General features: G+C 30.7%; 2 protein-coding genes across 5 annotated transcripts in view; both read left to right on the plus strand.

Annotated features, from left to right (window-relative positions):
• Window positions 1–7,111: 7,111 nt before the first annotated feature.
• Window positions 7,112–13,076, plus strand: LOC120358912. Of its 4 annotated transcripts, XM_039454734.1 has the most exons (6): window positions 10,315–10,954; window positions 11,363–11,551; window positions 11,655–11,781; window positions 11,869–12,037; window positions 12,297–12,459; window positions 12,658–13,076. In XM_039454734.1, the coding sequence occupies exons 2-6, from the start codon at window positions 11,545–11,547 to the stop codon at window positions 12,864–12,866; spliced, it is 675 nt and encodes a 224-aa protein (XP_039310668.1). In that variant the 5' UTR covers window positions 10,315–10,954; window positions 11,363–11,544; the 3' UTR covers window positions 12,867–13,076. The 4 variants fall into 4 exon arrangements, 2 of the variants coding, with proteins under 2 accessions (XP_039310668.1, XP_039310667.1); XM_039454733.1 differs by lacking the exons at window positions 10,315–10,954; window positions 11,363–11,551 and having other exon boundaries at window positions 11,589–11,781; XR_005575787.1 differs by lacking the exons at window positions 11,655–11,781; window positions 11,869–12,037; window positions 12,297–12,459; window positions 12,658–13,076 and having other exon boundaries at window positions 7,112–10,744; window positions 10,824–10,954; window positions 11,363–11,539.
• A 1,098-nt stretch (window positions 13,077–14,174) lies between these two features.
• The window catches only part of LOC105200603, a 40,729-nt gene continuing 40,432 nt past the window's right edge, over window positions 14,175–14,471 (plus strand). Inside the window, exon 1 of the mRNA XM_039454731.1 lies at window positions 14,175–14,231. The gene's annotated coding sequence lies outside the window, so the exon portion shown is untranslated. The remainder of the gene's footprint in view (window positions 14,232–14,471) is intronic.

The raw sequence follows: 14,471 nt of genomic DNA on the forward strand, positions 1-14,471 counted from the left end.
GAGAGATTTACGCTTTCGAACACTGTAAATCGAATTTGTGTTTTAAAATTTTACGATTTTCATTTTACGCCGTGCAACTTGGCAAAATTTTTATAAAATTTTGACATTTGACGGATTATTTTTATAAAATTTGTAAAGTTCCACGGTGTAAAATAAAAATCCAACAGAAATACGGTTTACAGCATTTAAAAGCGTGAATTTTTACCTTTAATTTTTGTTTTTGTTGAGCGTTGTATGATTTTTTTTCACTAAGTTAGACAACACTGAAGCAAAAATGGCCTTTTTGCTTCAATGTTGAATAATTCAGTGAATAAAAATCGTACAACGCTCAACAAATACGCAAATTATAGATAAAGATTCGCGCTTTCGATTGCTGTAAACCGCATTTGCGTACAAGTTTAATTTCACGTCGTGGAGTTTTGCAAAGTTTGTAAAAAAGACTAATGCATACCCATTTGAATCTATGTAACTTTGTAAACAACCTGTAAATCGTTTAATGAATTATTAATCTTGAAACAAGAGATTTCAAGTTTAAAAATTTTTTTCTAAACATTTTTTATGATTATTTTTGACAAAGTTACACTCTCTTGAATTTCGCCTATTTTTGCGAGTCAGAATAGGTAATCCTTTAATTTTGCTGCCGAGTATATATAATTAATAGAAATGATTAACGTCATTATTTTCTTTTCTTATCCAAATAACACAAAGTTCAAAATTGGATCATGTAAAACGTCTTTTAAACGTCTTTTAACCCAACTTTCAGCTTTGTCGTCCAAATCATATTTCTTGCAAAACTTATTCATAAAATGCCAAAACTTTTTAATTTTTGTTTTCTTGAAAATGTTTGAAAGCAATGTTATATGTATTTTTGTACATGATACTCAAAATAAGTAAAATTAATTACTGACTAATTTAATACACCCAAGATTAAATATTTGTAAGAACATTCTTATAGAAATTCCATTATTAATATAAGGTTCCCGAGCTGAATAAGGCCCATCTAATTATTTTATTTTTTATAAATTTTGTTGAAATGAACTAAATGAGAATAAAATGTTTATTTTAACCACTTGCCAAAATAAAATTATCATCTATATAAAACATTTTTAAATAAACAAAAAAAAATTTTTTTAAACTGACATTGGGCCTTATTAAATTCTTATGCTTTTAATAAAACCTGAATTAAAAATAAATTGAAAATAACAAAGGAATTAAACATATATTTCAACTCACTGTTAAAATGATTATTAATCACGAAATCCTTTAAGATCTATTTTACTGTAAAACATCACAATTATTTTTAATTTTGTCTATAATTAATATTTTAATTTTAAGAAATTCTGGCTATTTTAGTGCAGTTTTAGCTTATGAAAAGTTAGCGTCATTGAAAATCATTATTCTCTGTTGTAAACCACATACATAATAAACAAATGGCAATGGCTGTAACAATAAATGTACAAGTGGGCTTTATTTAATAATACATTACATACATACTTTTAAGCATATCGTTACGAGTACATTAACATTGTTATGTTGTAATATTGTTATATGTACATAGAAAGGTCAAGTTAAGATAAAAGATGGAAGCATTAGCTATTTATAAATATTCACACAGCACGGAGACTCCCGAAGAACTTATCAAATTCTTTGTAAGCTTTATTTAAACTTTGAAAGAACTCGCACGTATCGGGAACTTCTACGTCTACTTTTGAGAGCTCCTTAAAAGTTTTTTTTCGAATCTTCGAAGCTTCGAAGAATCAAATTTATACAATTATTAATTTAATATAATAGTAACAGTAAATGTGATAGTAATAGTAAAAATAGTAATAAGTACATATTTATAAAATTATATGACAAAATTAAAAATAAAATATTTTAATGTTGTAATTATGTTATTGATTTGAAAAATACGTACTTTTAATCATTTTAATGATTTTAATAATCCATTGAAGTCCATGACCAGACCAGTACAAAAATAGTCAAAAAATAACAATTGGAAATCGGACTGGAATATAAAAAAACATTATTGACATAAAATGCACATTGCAAAAATCAATTTTGCAACTAATTGTTATAAAATTATTAAAAATTAACTGTATAAAAAATTGATTACGCTAATCGATTCTACGGGAAAAGTGACTAAAGAAACATATATGACTCTTTCTTAATTGTTATAATTCTTATAATTGTTATAAACAAGTTAGTCACAAAATTGTTTTTTGAAGTGCTTTCTATGTTAATAAAATTTTTCATGTTCCGGTCCTATTTCCAATTGTCATTTTTTTGCTATCTTTGTGTATACTGATCTAGCCGTAGGCAAGGACAGTTTTAATTAATTTTATAGTTCTTTTTGCATAAAATTTGAATGATTTAAAAAAGAGTCCTATATGCATATTTTTTTTAGTAATTTTTCCCATAGAATTTCCTCGATTGGCGCAATCAGTTTTTCTCTACAGTTAATTTTTAATAATTTGTTTATAATAATTATTTGCAAAATTGGTTTTTGGAAAGTGCTTTTTATGTCCGTAATGTTTTTCATGCTCTGGTCTTATTTCCAAATGTTATCTTTTTGGTTATCTTTGTGCTGGTCTGGCCATAGGCAGGAACGAGTATTAGTTATTGTATTTATTATAGGTTATTATTGTTTCTTGCATAAAACATAGATGATTTAAAAAAGAGTCATATACATTTCTTTATTAATTTTTTCCGTAGAGTCGATTGGTGCAATCAGTTTTCCTCTACAGTCAATTTTTAACAATTTGTTCATAACAATTATTTGTAAAATTTATTTTTACAACGTGCTTTTTATGTCAACTAGTTTTAAAGAAAACAATAAAAAATTTGATTTATAATGATTTTTTGAAGTATATCTCGCGTAATATATCAGAAAGAGAACAGATAATGATGGCATTGTAAAGAAGAAACGCAAAATTGGTTTCAAAATATTCAAGCAAAATATTTCAGTCCGGCATGTCTGTATCTACAGGCGCACACCGCTTCCCACGTTCCACAAAAGTGCCATGACTTGTTGACTCAGGTCAGTTTTATGGTTTTTGAAATGATACGACAGTTATCCTGTGGACGTCTCATGACTATTCACGAAGCTGTAACCGCCGTCCGACAGGAGATAAAGCCGAAAAGAAATCTTCGTTCGAAGTGATAATCCACGAAAACGACACTGCGAGATAAATAATCGCCTAAATGCGACGAACCGCTCCATGTAACGAACGGATTTACATCTCCGGAGAGTATCCCGAACCAAACGGATGTGTTTTTGAGAACAAATTCCTCGAATAGTTTAGAATAAATTTTAATTTGATAAAATTTATGTAGCAATAATTGTACGTAAAATATTGTAATAATTCTGCGGTTACTTTGACGTTAAATTGAATATAAATATAGAATAAATTCTTTGATTCATGGTCGTAAGTAAACAATTGAATCATGAGAATAATTTTATAAAATTTTAAAAAAGAGAGAAAATAGAGAAGGCTATTTAAAGTAAACATATATTGTATATATAATAACTTATATAATTTCAATTAGCTTACTGTAATCGTGTTCTTAAGGAACATAGATAGCAGCCAATGCTCGTAAAGATAATAATAACGTAATACGAATGAATCCTTCATGCTCAGGCGTTTTGCCACACTCCATCTGCGTATCATGAATTAACACCTCGTTAAGTTCCAAAGAATACAGTCATTTACACATTAGCCTGCTCTATCTTCTCGATGCGTGTACAATTTATAATAGGTATAACATGCGCAGTTACTGAGAATGCTGCTTTTTTCCTGTTTTCCATTTTCTTAAAATTTTGAACGTGTCCGCGTATATGGGGGAAAGAGAGATAACATAGTAGCCATAAAGAGTTTTTTAAACTTTTAGGTAAACATAATTTCTATTTATTTTTTTAGATTCTTTAAAGCTTTAGTCATTATTTGTAAAAATTGAAAACTGTTAAATAAATTAAAAAATTAATTTAATTTAGAGAGACGTGTCAATTCTGTCATTTTGCTTCCATGTGTAGATAATATAATAGAAAGTAAAGTTAAGTTAGATGTACTTTGAAATGAAAAGATTTATTGTATTCTGTAGCGTAGTAATAGGTAGGAGGGGCGGTCCACCCCGGGCGTCATCTTAGCAAGGGCGCTAAAAATCAACAGTACTTTTCCTCGTTACAAGTAAAAATTTTCCTCGTTACAAGTAAAATTTAGGATTAAAAATTTGTTTGTAACAGAAGGTAAAAGTTCATAAATCAGAAATGCCCAATGTCCGACCCGCGCAATCTGTTTTCAGCTTTTTTCTTTTCTCCGCGCTTAAGACAATCGAATCGCGTGGAGATAAGCAAAGAGCACATTCGATCTGCAACGATTCAAAAGTGAAATTGTTGGCCCAAACAAGGTAGATCTCACTTGACTGTTGATTTTTTAAGAATAAAGTAAACTCAACAAATCTGTCCGCTGTAGAGTACACATTTGCGGATTAGATTTCTGCACTAGCATATTATAGTAGTTAACGTTCTACCGTTTCTAAAAAATTAAAACAATAAGTATTAAAAAGGCTTGTTATTTCTAAAGTAGTAAAATATAGAAGAAAAATAAGAATATTTCTTAAACAATATAATGTATAGGTAAATGACATAAATATCCTTATACATTAAGTTGCATCAATGCTTCAATAATAAATGCAACTTTATGTATAAAAGCATCTTTGTGAAAGTATTGTTTAGTTATATTATAGTAAAAAAGAAAGAAAAGACCTCTTTTTGTTGTGCTCAGGACAAGTAAAACAAACATTATTTTTTATAGTTTTTGAGATGAGAAGTTCAATGGTGCTCGTTAAAATTACATCTTATGACAGGAATACACACTGAGTGAATCGCACTGTGTACCATCGATACACGTATACTGAAAAAGAGTCTTGTTGCATCATTTAGAAATCTAGTAATTTTAACCAATACGTCTGTTTGAAAACAGACGAATCAGAAATCTTGTAGGAATTACCAGATTGTAGTAAAATCTATCCAATGTCCTGATTATAATAATTAGAGTCCTATTGTAATAACCAAAAATTCTGTTTGGTTTCACCGGAAACACTCAATCATACAAGTTTTATTAATATAATTAGATTATTTTTCTCAGTGTAGTGTAGCGTTTAATTTTGCGAGTGACTGCAATGTTATGCGTTCTCTTGATTTAAACGTATTATAATTTTTATGTTCCCATCATGTGACGTAATTTTAATTAGCACCAACGGATTTCTCGCATCAAAAATATTAAGAAATAATATTTATTTTACTTTCCTAAACACAATAAAAACAGGTTTTTTCATGACATCTTTCTTTAACACATTTCAAATATTCCAAATAGTCTAAATTTTTGTTAATTTAACATAAGATAAATGTTAGAAAATAATACCAATATTATGTAAAGGATTAATATAAGAAAATAACAATTTTAGCAAATCGTAACAGCATGCTTCTTTGATAAAATTACCATTTATAACATTATTTTTATAATATTTTAAACATATTATATTTTATCATGTTTATAATAATAATAACGTCACCAAGATATAGAAAATGTCATACAAAATTTATATAAATTTATCAGCATACTTATGATATTAATTTATTCAAATTAAGATACTCAGCAGCATTAGAAAACTGAAAAAGGAAAGTACAAAGTATGGATATAGAACTTAGCAAGGGATGCATTTATACATTATAATTTGCCGATGATTAAGTAGTCATAGCAGATTATGTAGAAGATACCTGTATGCAATATATGATGAGGAAGCTTATAGAGACGTATACAAGTTGGAGCCTAACGGTTAACTTCGGCAAGACCAAGTATCTCTGCGTGAATGGGGAATAAAACAATCTAGATCTGGAGGACGGATAAGAAATATCATGCTCGTAGTCAGGACTACGAGTACACATTTGATAACACAGAAACAGACGGGAAGAAAATACAAAAAAGAATAGTTAAAGTAAAGAAAGTTATAGGATGCCTTAACAGCGTACTTTACTTTGGAGTAAAGAAATATCAAAGAAGAGAAAATATACATGAAGCAATAGTTAAAAGTACCCTTCTATATGGAGCACAGACATGGAGACTGACGGAGAAATTTAAAAAAAAGGGTGGAAGTAGTGGAAAATGGACGCGCTGAGGAGATCTCTGAGCATCTCGAGAAAAGATAGAATCAAAAACGAACCGGTTAAACAATGGATGGGTATTGAAGGAGATGTAATGTGTGAATAGAAGATCAATATCAAACAACTGACATATGTGCAACGGATGCCGGAATCGAGACTATCCAGGAAAAAACACCGGAGGAAGATTCGCGGCTTTCCGAGAGTGGCGAAAACATTTACCTTTGAAGTTGCGCGTCAAAATGCGAATGAGTAACTAGAGTGTCTAGGGCTGCGGTCCGATTCATGCTCACAGCGCTATCAGCGCGCTCCCGGTTGGTCCGATTCACTTCCTGAGCGTTTTCTGTAAGCGAAATGACGTAATGAATTTGTGACGTCGCGCGCTCACGGTGACCTTGCTTCGAAGGTGGGTCGGCGTGAGTGTTTGCGTCATTTTTGCGGGAAATATGTTTAAAATTTACACTTTGACTAGGCGTGTAGAATCTGTTGGGACTGTCAATGTGTTCGGACGTATTTTTTCAATAGCGGAAAATATTTTTGCAACCGTTGATTGCATCACAGCACACAATAGTTATAAAATATTTATAATAATTATGTGAATATTATAAAAATAATTGTCAAAATATTTGATAAATATTTTTATGATCTTACATTCAACAGATCATAAATATTTATTATAAATATTATAATAAATATTGTATAAAATATTTAATTTATATTTTAATATTTTATACAATATTTATGGTAAGTAAAAAAAATATTTCCATACTTATTTTTTATTAACAGTAAATATTATATAAAATATTACAATATAGACAGACAATCAAAATATAAACTTTTATTATATTTATGATTTGTTCCATCTGAGAGTACAAAAATATTTATAAAATATTTTAATAAATATCCACAAATATTTAAAATAAATCTTGTATACTGTCTAGGTAACTATATAATCTTATTTTTTTGAAAATTATTAAATGTACTTTTTAAAATTCTATTTATTATAAAACTTTATTAGTGTTTTAAAAAATAAAATAATTTTAGCTTTATTTAGACTAGGTATCCTACTTAGGTTATGTCCTATGAGTAGCGTTTACAAGTGGTCCGAAACGTTCCCAGGTAACAAAAGTAGGAAGCGCAACTAGTAGATGAATAATATTTTTAAATTCTTTGTGCATAGTAAAGTAAACAAAGACTCTACCCGTTTCTTTACTTCGTGTGTATACAACAAGGTTTCTTTAATTCTTCTACGATTAGTGTCTCAATAATTTCCCTCTCATAGTAAGCTACATGCATCCTACAATATATGACTTTTTAGAATGTCATATTTTTATTCCGATTAGGAATATATAAACCCGATAGCCGTATGTATATAATTTCTAACACTTGTAGAACATAATAAAAGTTGGCTACATTTTTACTAATATAAGGTAGCTGTATTAAACTGATGTAGTGTCATTTTAGTCACTACATGTTGAGAACAGCTATTTAACTACCGTAGGACTGTACACGCTATTGCACGCGTGCACATATCCGTAGCATGCAAGATTTCATTATAATATCGTGCTACTGCTGTGGATTAGCGAAGCATCATTATTCTTATTATACATTGATGGAATATATCCAACTATCATAGGTCTCTACGCCTTTTTATAGTGTATATGGATCCCTAGCATACAGTATTTCATCAATATATCGCGCTATTGTTATTGATAATCGAAGCATCTTTTTAGGCTATACACAATTCTATTACGTATATATTTCACTTAAGTATCGTTATTCTTTTTTCTTGCGTAAATAGTAAAGGGCTCCATTTTGTTTTTGTTTCTATCTGAGTGAAAGAAACCAAAAACTTCTCATTTTCAGTAGCACCGTAGAAAGCGTCACGAACGGATAAGACGACTTTATTTCGATTAAAATTATAAAATGAATAGTACCAATAAACTTCCAAAACGAAGCCGGAAAAATTTTGATTTATTATCGAATAAACAAAAAAGAATTCGCCAACAAGCGCATTATAATGTGATTAGAAGTGCCGCCGAATGTACACCAAGTACATCTTCAAATCAGTCAATTATCAAAGACTGTGCAGTTAGTGCATTAAGTAGTAAGTATGATAACAAGACAATAAGTGCGAGTGACAATAATTTTCATGAAGAAACTGATGATGACGGTGATATTGATAAAGATATCAATGTGTGTGTTGACCGAGACAACGATGATTCTTTTCACAGCAGTACTAGTGATGACGATTATTATGATGATAACGACAATTATAATAGTGATCATAATAATTCAAATAATGCATTCGTCAATACTCAATTTACTACTGACTTAGCCAGGATGTGTGTTAAAACCAAAATGACTCACGTTCAGATTAACGGAATATTATCTGTTCTTAGAGAACATAACTATCATCATCGGCAGTTACCGAAAGATGCTCGAACTCTGTTAAATACTCCTACAAAGTGCACAGACATAAAGGTTCTCAATCCTGGTCATTATCTTCATATTGGTATTGCTACAAACATTGTTATGAAATTAAAAAACATACCAATCAGTGACGAAATACCTCGTATATTACTTATAGACTTTTCTACCGATGGTGCCAATATTTATAATAATGTTCGTTGCGACGTATGGCCGATACAATTCCGAATAATAAATATAACCGATAAACGTCCAATGATAGCAGGCCTTTATCAAGGAAAAAAACAACCTAGTGATTTCAAAGACTTTCTCGCTGATTTCAATAAGGAAATCATCGAATTAATAAATACAGGATTAATATTTAATGGACAAAATATTAAGTTACAATTAAATGCATTTATTGCTGACACTCCAGCAAAACACCATTGTCTTAATATTAAAGGTCATGGTGGTTATTACAGCTGCCCTAAATGCAAAATTCGTGGAGAACGTCATAAGAACGACCGTACTCATGTGTATAAAGGAATAGGCTACGCTCTTAGGACCGATCAAGAATTCATTTGTTTTCAGAATAATTCTGGGAATAATGACGACGGACATTATAATGGGATTTCGGCTCTGTACAATTTGCCCATGGGATTAGTGAGTCAAGTACCAATTGACTATATGCATTTAGTGTGTCTTGGAGTTGTCAAGAAAACTTTAGTGGATGCGTGGATCGAAGGAAAACACAAGACAAGACCATTAAATGTAGAGACGAAAAACTGTATTTCCGAACGTTTGTTAACAATAGCTACACACTGCCCAAAAGAATTTGCACGTCGTCCACGAAGTTTAAATGACTGTCATCGATTTAAAGCAACAGAATGTCGACAATTTTTATTGTATACATCAACGACCGTATTATTAGATTTATTTGGAAATGATACTAGGATATTACATTTTGTTAAACTGCATTGTGCTATTCGTCTCTTAATCAAGTCAAACCCGAACGACAATGAAATTGATAAAGCACAGAAATTATTAGAAGCATTTGTTTGCGATTGCATCGAAATTTACGGACGAAATTATTTATCATACAATGTACATTGTTTAATTCATCTCGCTGAAGATGTTCGTAGATTTGGCCCTCTGGATCATTTTTCATGCTTTCCATTCGAAAATAACATGACATTTTTTCGAAAAATTATTAGAAGTCGAACGAAGGAATTGATTCAAATTTATAATCGCTACGAAGAATATAAAATTAATGATGCAATATCTCCTACATTATTTAAATCAAGTAAAATAATTACCGCCTATAGCCCGAAAAAAAGTATCACAGAAAATAATAAACCTGTTATAATAACAAATGAATTATTACTGCAATTTCATAAGATTAAAATTAATAATTTTACGTATGATTTAGGTAATAAAAATAACTGCTGTATTTTACATGACGGTAGAATTATTATCATTGATAATATTTTGCAATACAGTGACAGCACCTATCGGCTTGTAGGTAGAAAATTTAATAAAATTGAGCCTCTTTATGTAATCGATGAAAATTTAAATTCAATGCATGTTGATATTTTTAAATGTAGCGAATTAGGAAATATATATTTAGATATTTTACCGAATGACATTAAATATAAAGCGTACAAAATGCCTTTTTGGAAAAATTGCGAAAAATGTTTTGAGGCTAATATGTTTGTTGTTGCAGCAATTTACGATGATGAATGGCTGCATTAAATGAATATAAACATATGTGTAACATATGTGTAAAAGTATGATAAATATGTAAAACAAAATTTCAAAAATATTCAATTTTCAAATAAAAATAATATATTTACCTTTATAATTAAAATCATTATTTACAAATAACATCGATCATTTCAAGCGCTCTTTCGCTCCTTTCTATTCCCTCCCTTCACTCGCTTGTTCTCACTTGTTCTCAAAGTCTTGAAGCGAGGCGCGACGAGGAACGAGAGCGGAGCGAATCACGAGCGTTCCGCAATTGTCGTTGCATGGAGATTAAGGCTTATGCCAGATGAAAGACACGGCCCTGTCGAAAAAATGAGTGGCGCTACGCACGTGTACAGTAGGCGGGCATCTTTTGTCGGGACCGCGTCTTCTACCTCTGATTTTACATCTCTGATTCGGATGCGGAGTGAGTCAGTGAGTGTTTTCTTCGAGTATTATTGTGTACGCAATAGAGAAAGAGTGATTATTTATTGGAATTTTCTTTAAACGGGAGGCGATCCTAATACATCAGCTAGCCGCGAAGAGCCACGAGACAAAGAACATCGGGCCCCTTTCTTTTTATGAAGCTAAGAATCGACTGTGAAAGAGGAATCACTCGTCCCTTCGGAAGTGCAATTTTTACAAGTGAGTGAGTTAATCCTATCTACACGATATTTATATGTCCAAGGTTATATTCCAAGGCTATTTTCTCGGTTCTTTCAAATTATTATAAATAATAAAAATAATTTATTTTTTAGGTTACATTCTAAAACGTCCTCTCCGAGGAAAATTTTACTCGATGTAATATAGGATGCGTTACGGGTACTATATATTTCGAGTAAAATTTTCCTTAGAAAGGACGTTTTGGAATATAGCCCAATCCCATATTATATCGAGTAAAATTTTCCTCTGAGAGGACGTTTTGGAATGTAACCCTAAAAAATAAATTATTTTTATTATTTATAATAATTTGAAAGAACTGTGAAAACACGATAGCCAAAATGTCCTGTTGCCTACCGTGTTTTGTAACAATATACTATTGTTGGCTTTCAGGCAACTGTGTCTTACGTTATGGAGCCTCAAGGTCCTCAAGTCAGACTCGTAGAAAAAAATTTTTTGCTGACTGAAGATGATATGTTGGACCAGCATGTACAGGATATTTCAAATTTAACTCCGGCTTCCACAAAACATAAAAACGAAGAATGTGAAGAAAATTTAAATCCAAAAAGAAAAAAATGCAAGGTCTGTGTAATGTAATGATTTACGTTTCAACTATGCCTCGCTCTTAAATGAAGACGATAATAATAGTAATAATAATAATATATTTTAATAATGCAATTTTCAGTTGCCAATTCAAATAGAAATAAAGAAAACGTTCCAACCGACAATACATTAAACGACAACGCAGTGGATGAAGTAAATTTTATAAAACTGTCACAATCGACTTTAAAAGAAATACTAACTGAAATAAAGTAAGTGCTATTTATATATGAACATATATAATTTATGTATAATTTAACATTCTAATAAAATATAAATAAACAAATACAATTTTTTAGAGAAATAAGAAAGGGACAAGATGAAATACTTCAAAAAATAAATAATTTGGAAAACAAATCAAAAAGTAGTAAAGATATTTTACAAGCTGTTCAGAAATTGAACCTTCCGGTGCAAACTGTAGAACAGTTTCAGATTTTAATAAAAGATGAAAAAGCATTATCCATTTTGGTAAGTTAAAATATAAAGCTTTTAAATGAAATGTGTGTGGGTGGCACCCGATCGACCACGTCAGCAATTGGCTAATTTAATATCAACTTTTCTAATTGATGGATTTAATGAAAAAATTCTAAGCACCGATCGATCGCTGTGAATGGCTATGGTCTATCGCAACGTGGTCAAATGGGACACTCCCATATATGTGTATATATACACGTACGTGGTATTTATTTTTATTATACTTATCCAATATGTATTTTGAAACTTTCAGGAACGATATTTTATCCTTCTTGGGGGACTGAACATTTCAAATGCATTAGATGGCTTCTTGAAGGCAAGTGTAACGGATAAATTAATTAAGACATCTTTTACATGGAAAGAGGGTGAACAAAAAATTCGGTTTCGGGAAACGCCTTTAAGTCTACGATATTATGGTAAAAATTACTTTTTATAATTTTATTATGTATGATAATTTATATTATTTTATTTTAGGTATGACGCGCTCGTTAGACCAGAGTGTAAAATATTGCTTCTATTGTTTTTTGTTTCAGTCAATTTCTGAGTTGCAAATAAATTTGAAATGTGACAAAGCAAATCCTGAACTTAATTATGTGAACATATTTTTATTGCAGGTGCTCTTCGACAAATTGAACAATTTAAAAATACCTCTATTAAAGAGTTTGAAGTGGAAATGGCCAAAGTAATAAAAAATGCACAACAGCGTCACTACATGGTTCAACATAGAGTAATGCAAGTAAGCTCCAGTGCTTTGCAACGATCTAAAATGGAAGAGGAGCTTGCGGCTAACTATGCGTCAGCTGCCGCTCGTAATCGACAGTAATCGAGTAATTATCCTAACCCTTCGTATGATATAAGCTAATTAATATAATACGTATACATATAATATAATACATATACTTTATTTATGTCATTAATAATATTTATTGTGATATAAATAAATAACTGTAATAAACATCTGCACATCTAACATGAAATATATATACAAATTGTGATAAAATAAAACTTAAATATATATTTTCCTTATTTGTTATATTCACATTGTTTATTTAAGAGTTTTACAATTTCGTAGGATATTTTGTATACTATTTTGAATTTTTTGCTTGATGAAAATTAATTACAAAATTATGCCAATAAATTTAGCAGATTTCGAAATATGTCTGTCACTGTCAGTTGTAGAGCTATCTGTATATCGGAAGACTCAAGCATGAAACATGTGTCGTTTTCAATTTCTTATACATCTCAATACTAAATGACTTGTGTATATATAAGGTACTATACAACTATCTAGTATTTATCTTATTTTTGTCTCGAAAGCCACTTTTAGGCATAAGTGGTCTTTTAAACAATAACATGATTGATACTATATAATTATACGGTATTTTACAATGGATATTTTAGTACTGTATTTATTGAAATTATAAAAAAACAAGAAATAGTATACATTCTATCTATTGTAGTGCGGTAGAAGCGGGCATAAAATATGAGCTACTTTTGATCTACTGTAGTGCTAGAGAAGAAGGAACGAAGTACGAGCCATTTTTGACCTATTGTAGACTGGTAAAAGCGAGCATTAAATGAGAGCTACTTTCGATCTACTGTTAATCAGTAGAAGAGTGCACGGTATATGAGCTACTATCGATGTACTACAATGTAGCCACTTTCGACCTACCAGGAGGCAATAAAATCGAGAAACAGTGTTTGGACTCAAATAAGATACTGTAGGAGCAAACATGCTTCCTCATCAAAAATCTTTTTTACTTTGGTACTGTTGATTACTACTTGCTAACACTGACGAACGTAGGGAGACCGATTGTAACTTTACTATAGTTGCTGGAATGTGAAATGCTTGTTGCATTCTCCTCTGTTACCTGGGCGTTTATTGTCGTCAAGCGCCTTATGCATGCTAACGAATCGGACCGATCATGAGCGTCGTGAGTACAGTGAGCGCTGTGAGCGTGAATCGGACCGCAGCCTAGAGTAAACCGTGAAGGCCACAATATTAGGCAAGAATGGGGTAGGGTAGGCAAGAATTTAGGATTGGGCAGACACTACCGTTAAGCGCGATGAGCTCTCAACGCTCCCGTGGATACAACCGGTACAACGCGCTTTTAGTGCGTATCAAACAGCCAGCTGTGCCGTGTCGCGGACGATTTGCCTATCCCATCAAGGATCTTTATTAAATAAGGTAAGTCAATACGTTTATTTAAATTAAAGTTAATATAATTTTCTAAAATTAAATCAGTTACATGAACAAGAATCTGACTCAATTTAGAATTATGTTAAGATTAAATTAACTTATTATTAAATTAAAAATTAATTTTGAAATTCATATTAAATTAGAAATTTGCAAGATTTAAGAGAAGTTAGATTATAATTAAAATAATTATAATGTAGATTATTAAAAAAATTTAATATTTTATTTGTA

Source organism: Solenopsis invicta, chromosome 11, assembly GCF_016802725.1.
Source record: "Solenopsis invicta isolate M01_SB chromosome 11, UNIL_Sinv_3.0, whole genome shotgun sequence".
NCBI lineage: Eukaryota > Metazoa > Arthropoda > Insecta > Hymenoptera > Formicidae > Solenopsis > Solenopsis invicta.

Excerpts from the sequence above, each read along its gene's own strand:
- LOC120358912 (XM_039454733.1), top strand. The coding sequence starts at position 11,642 with ATGCAATTTTCAGTTGCCAATTCAAATAGAAATAAAGAAAACGTTCCA. Across the intron at positions 12,038-12,296 it reads AAAAAGCATTATCCATTTTG|GAACGATATTTTATCCTTCT; the intron begins GTAAGTTAAAAT and ends TGAAACTTTCAG. Across the intron at positions 12,460-12,657 it reads TTTAAGTCTACGATATTATG|GTGCTCTTCGACAAATTGAA; the intron begins GTAAAAATTACT and ends TTTTTATTGCAG.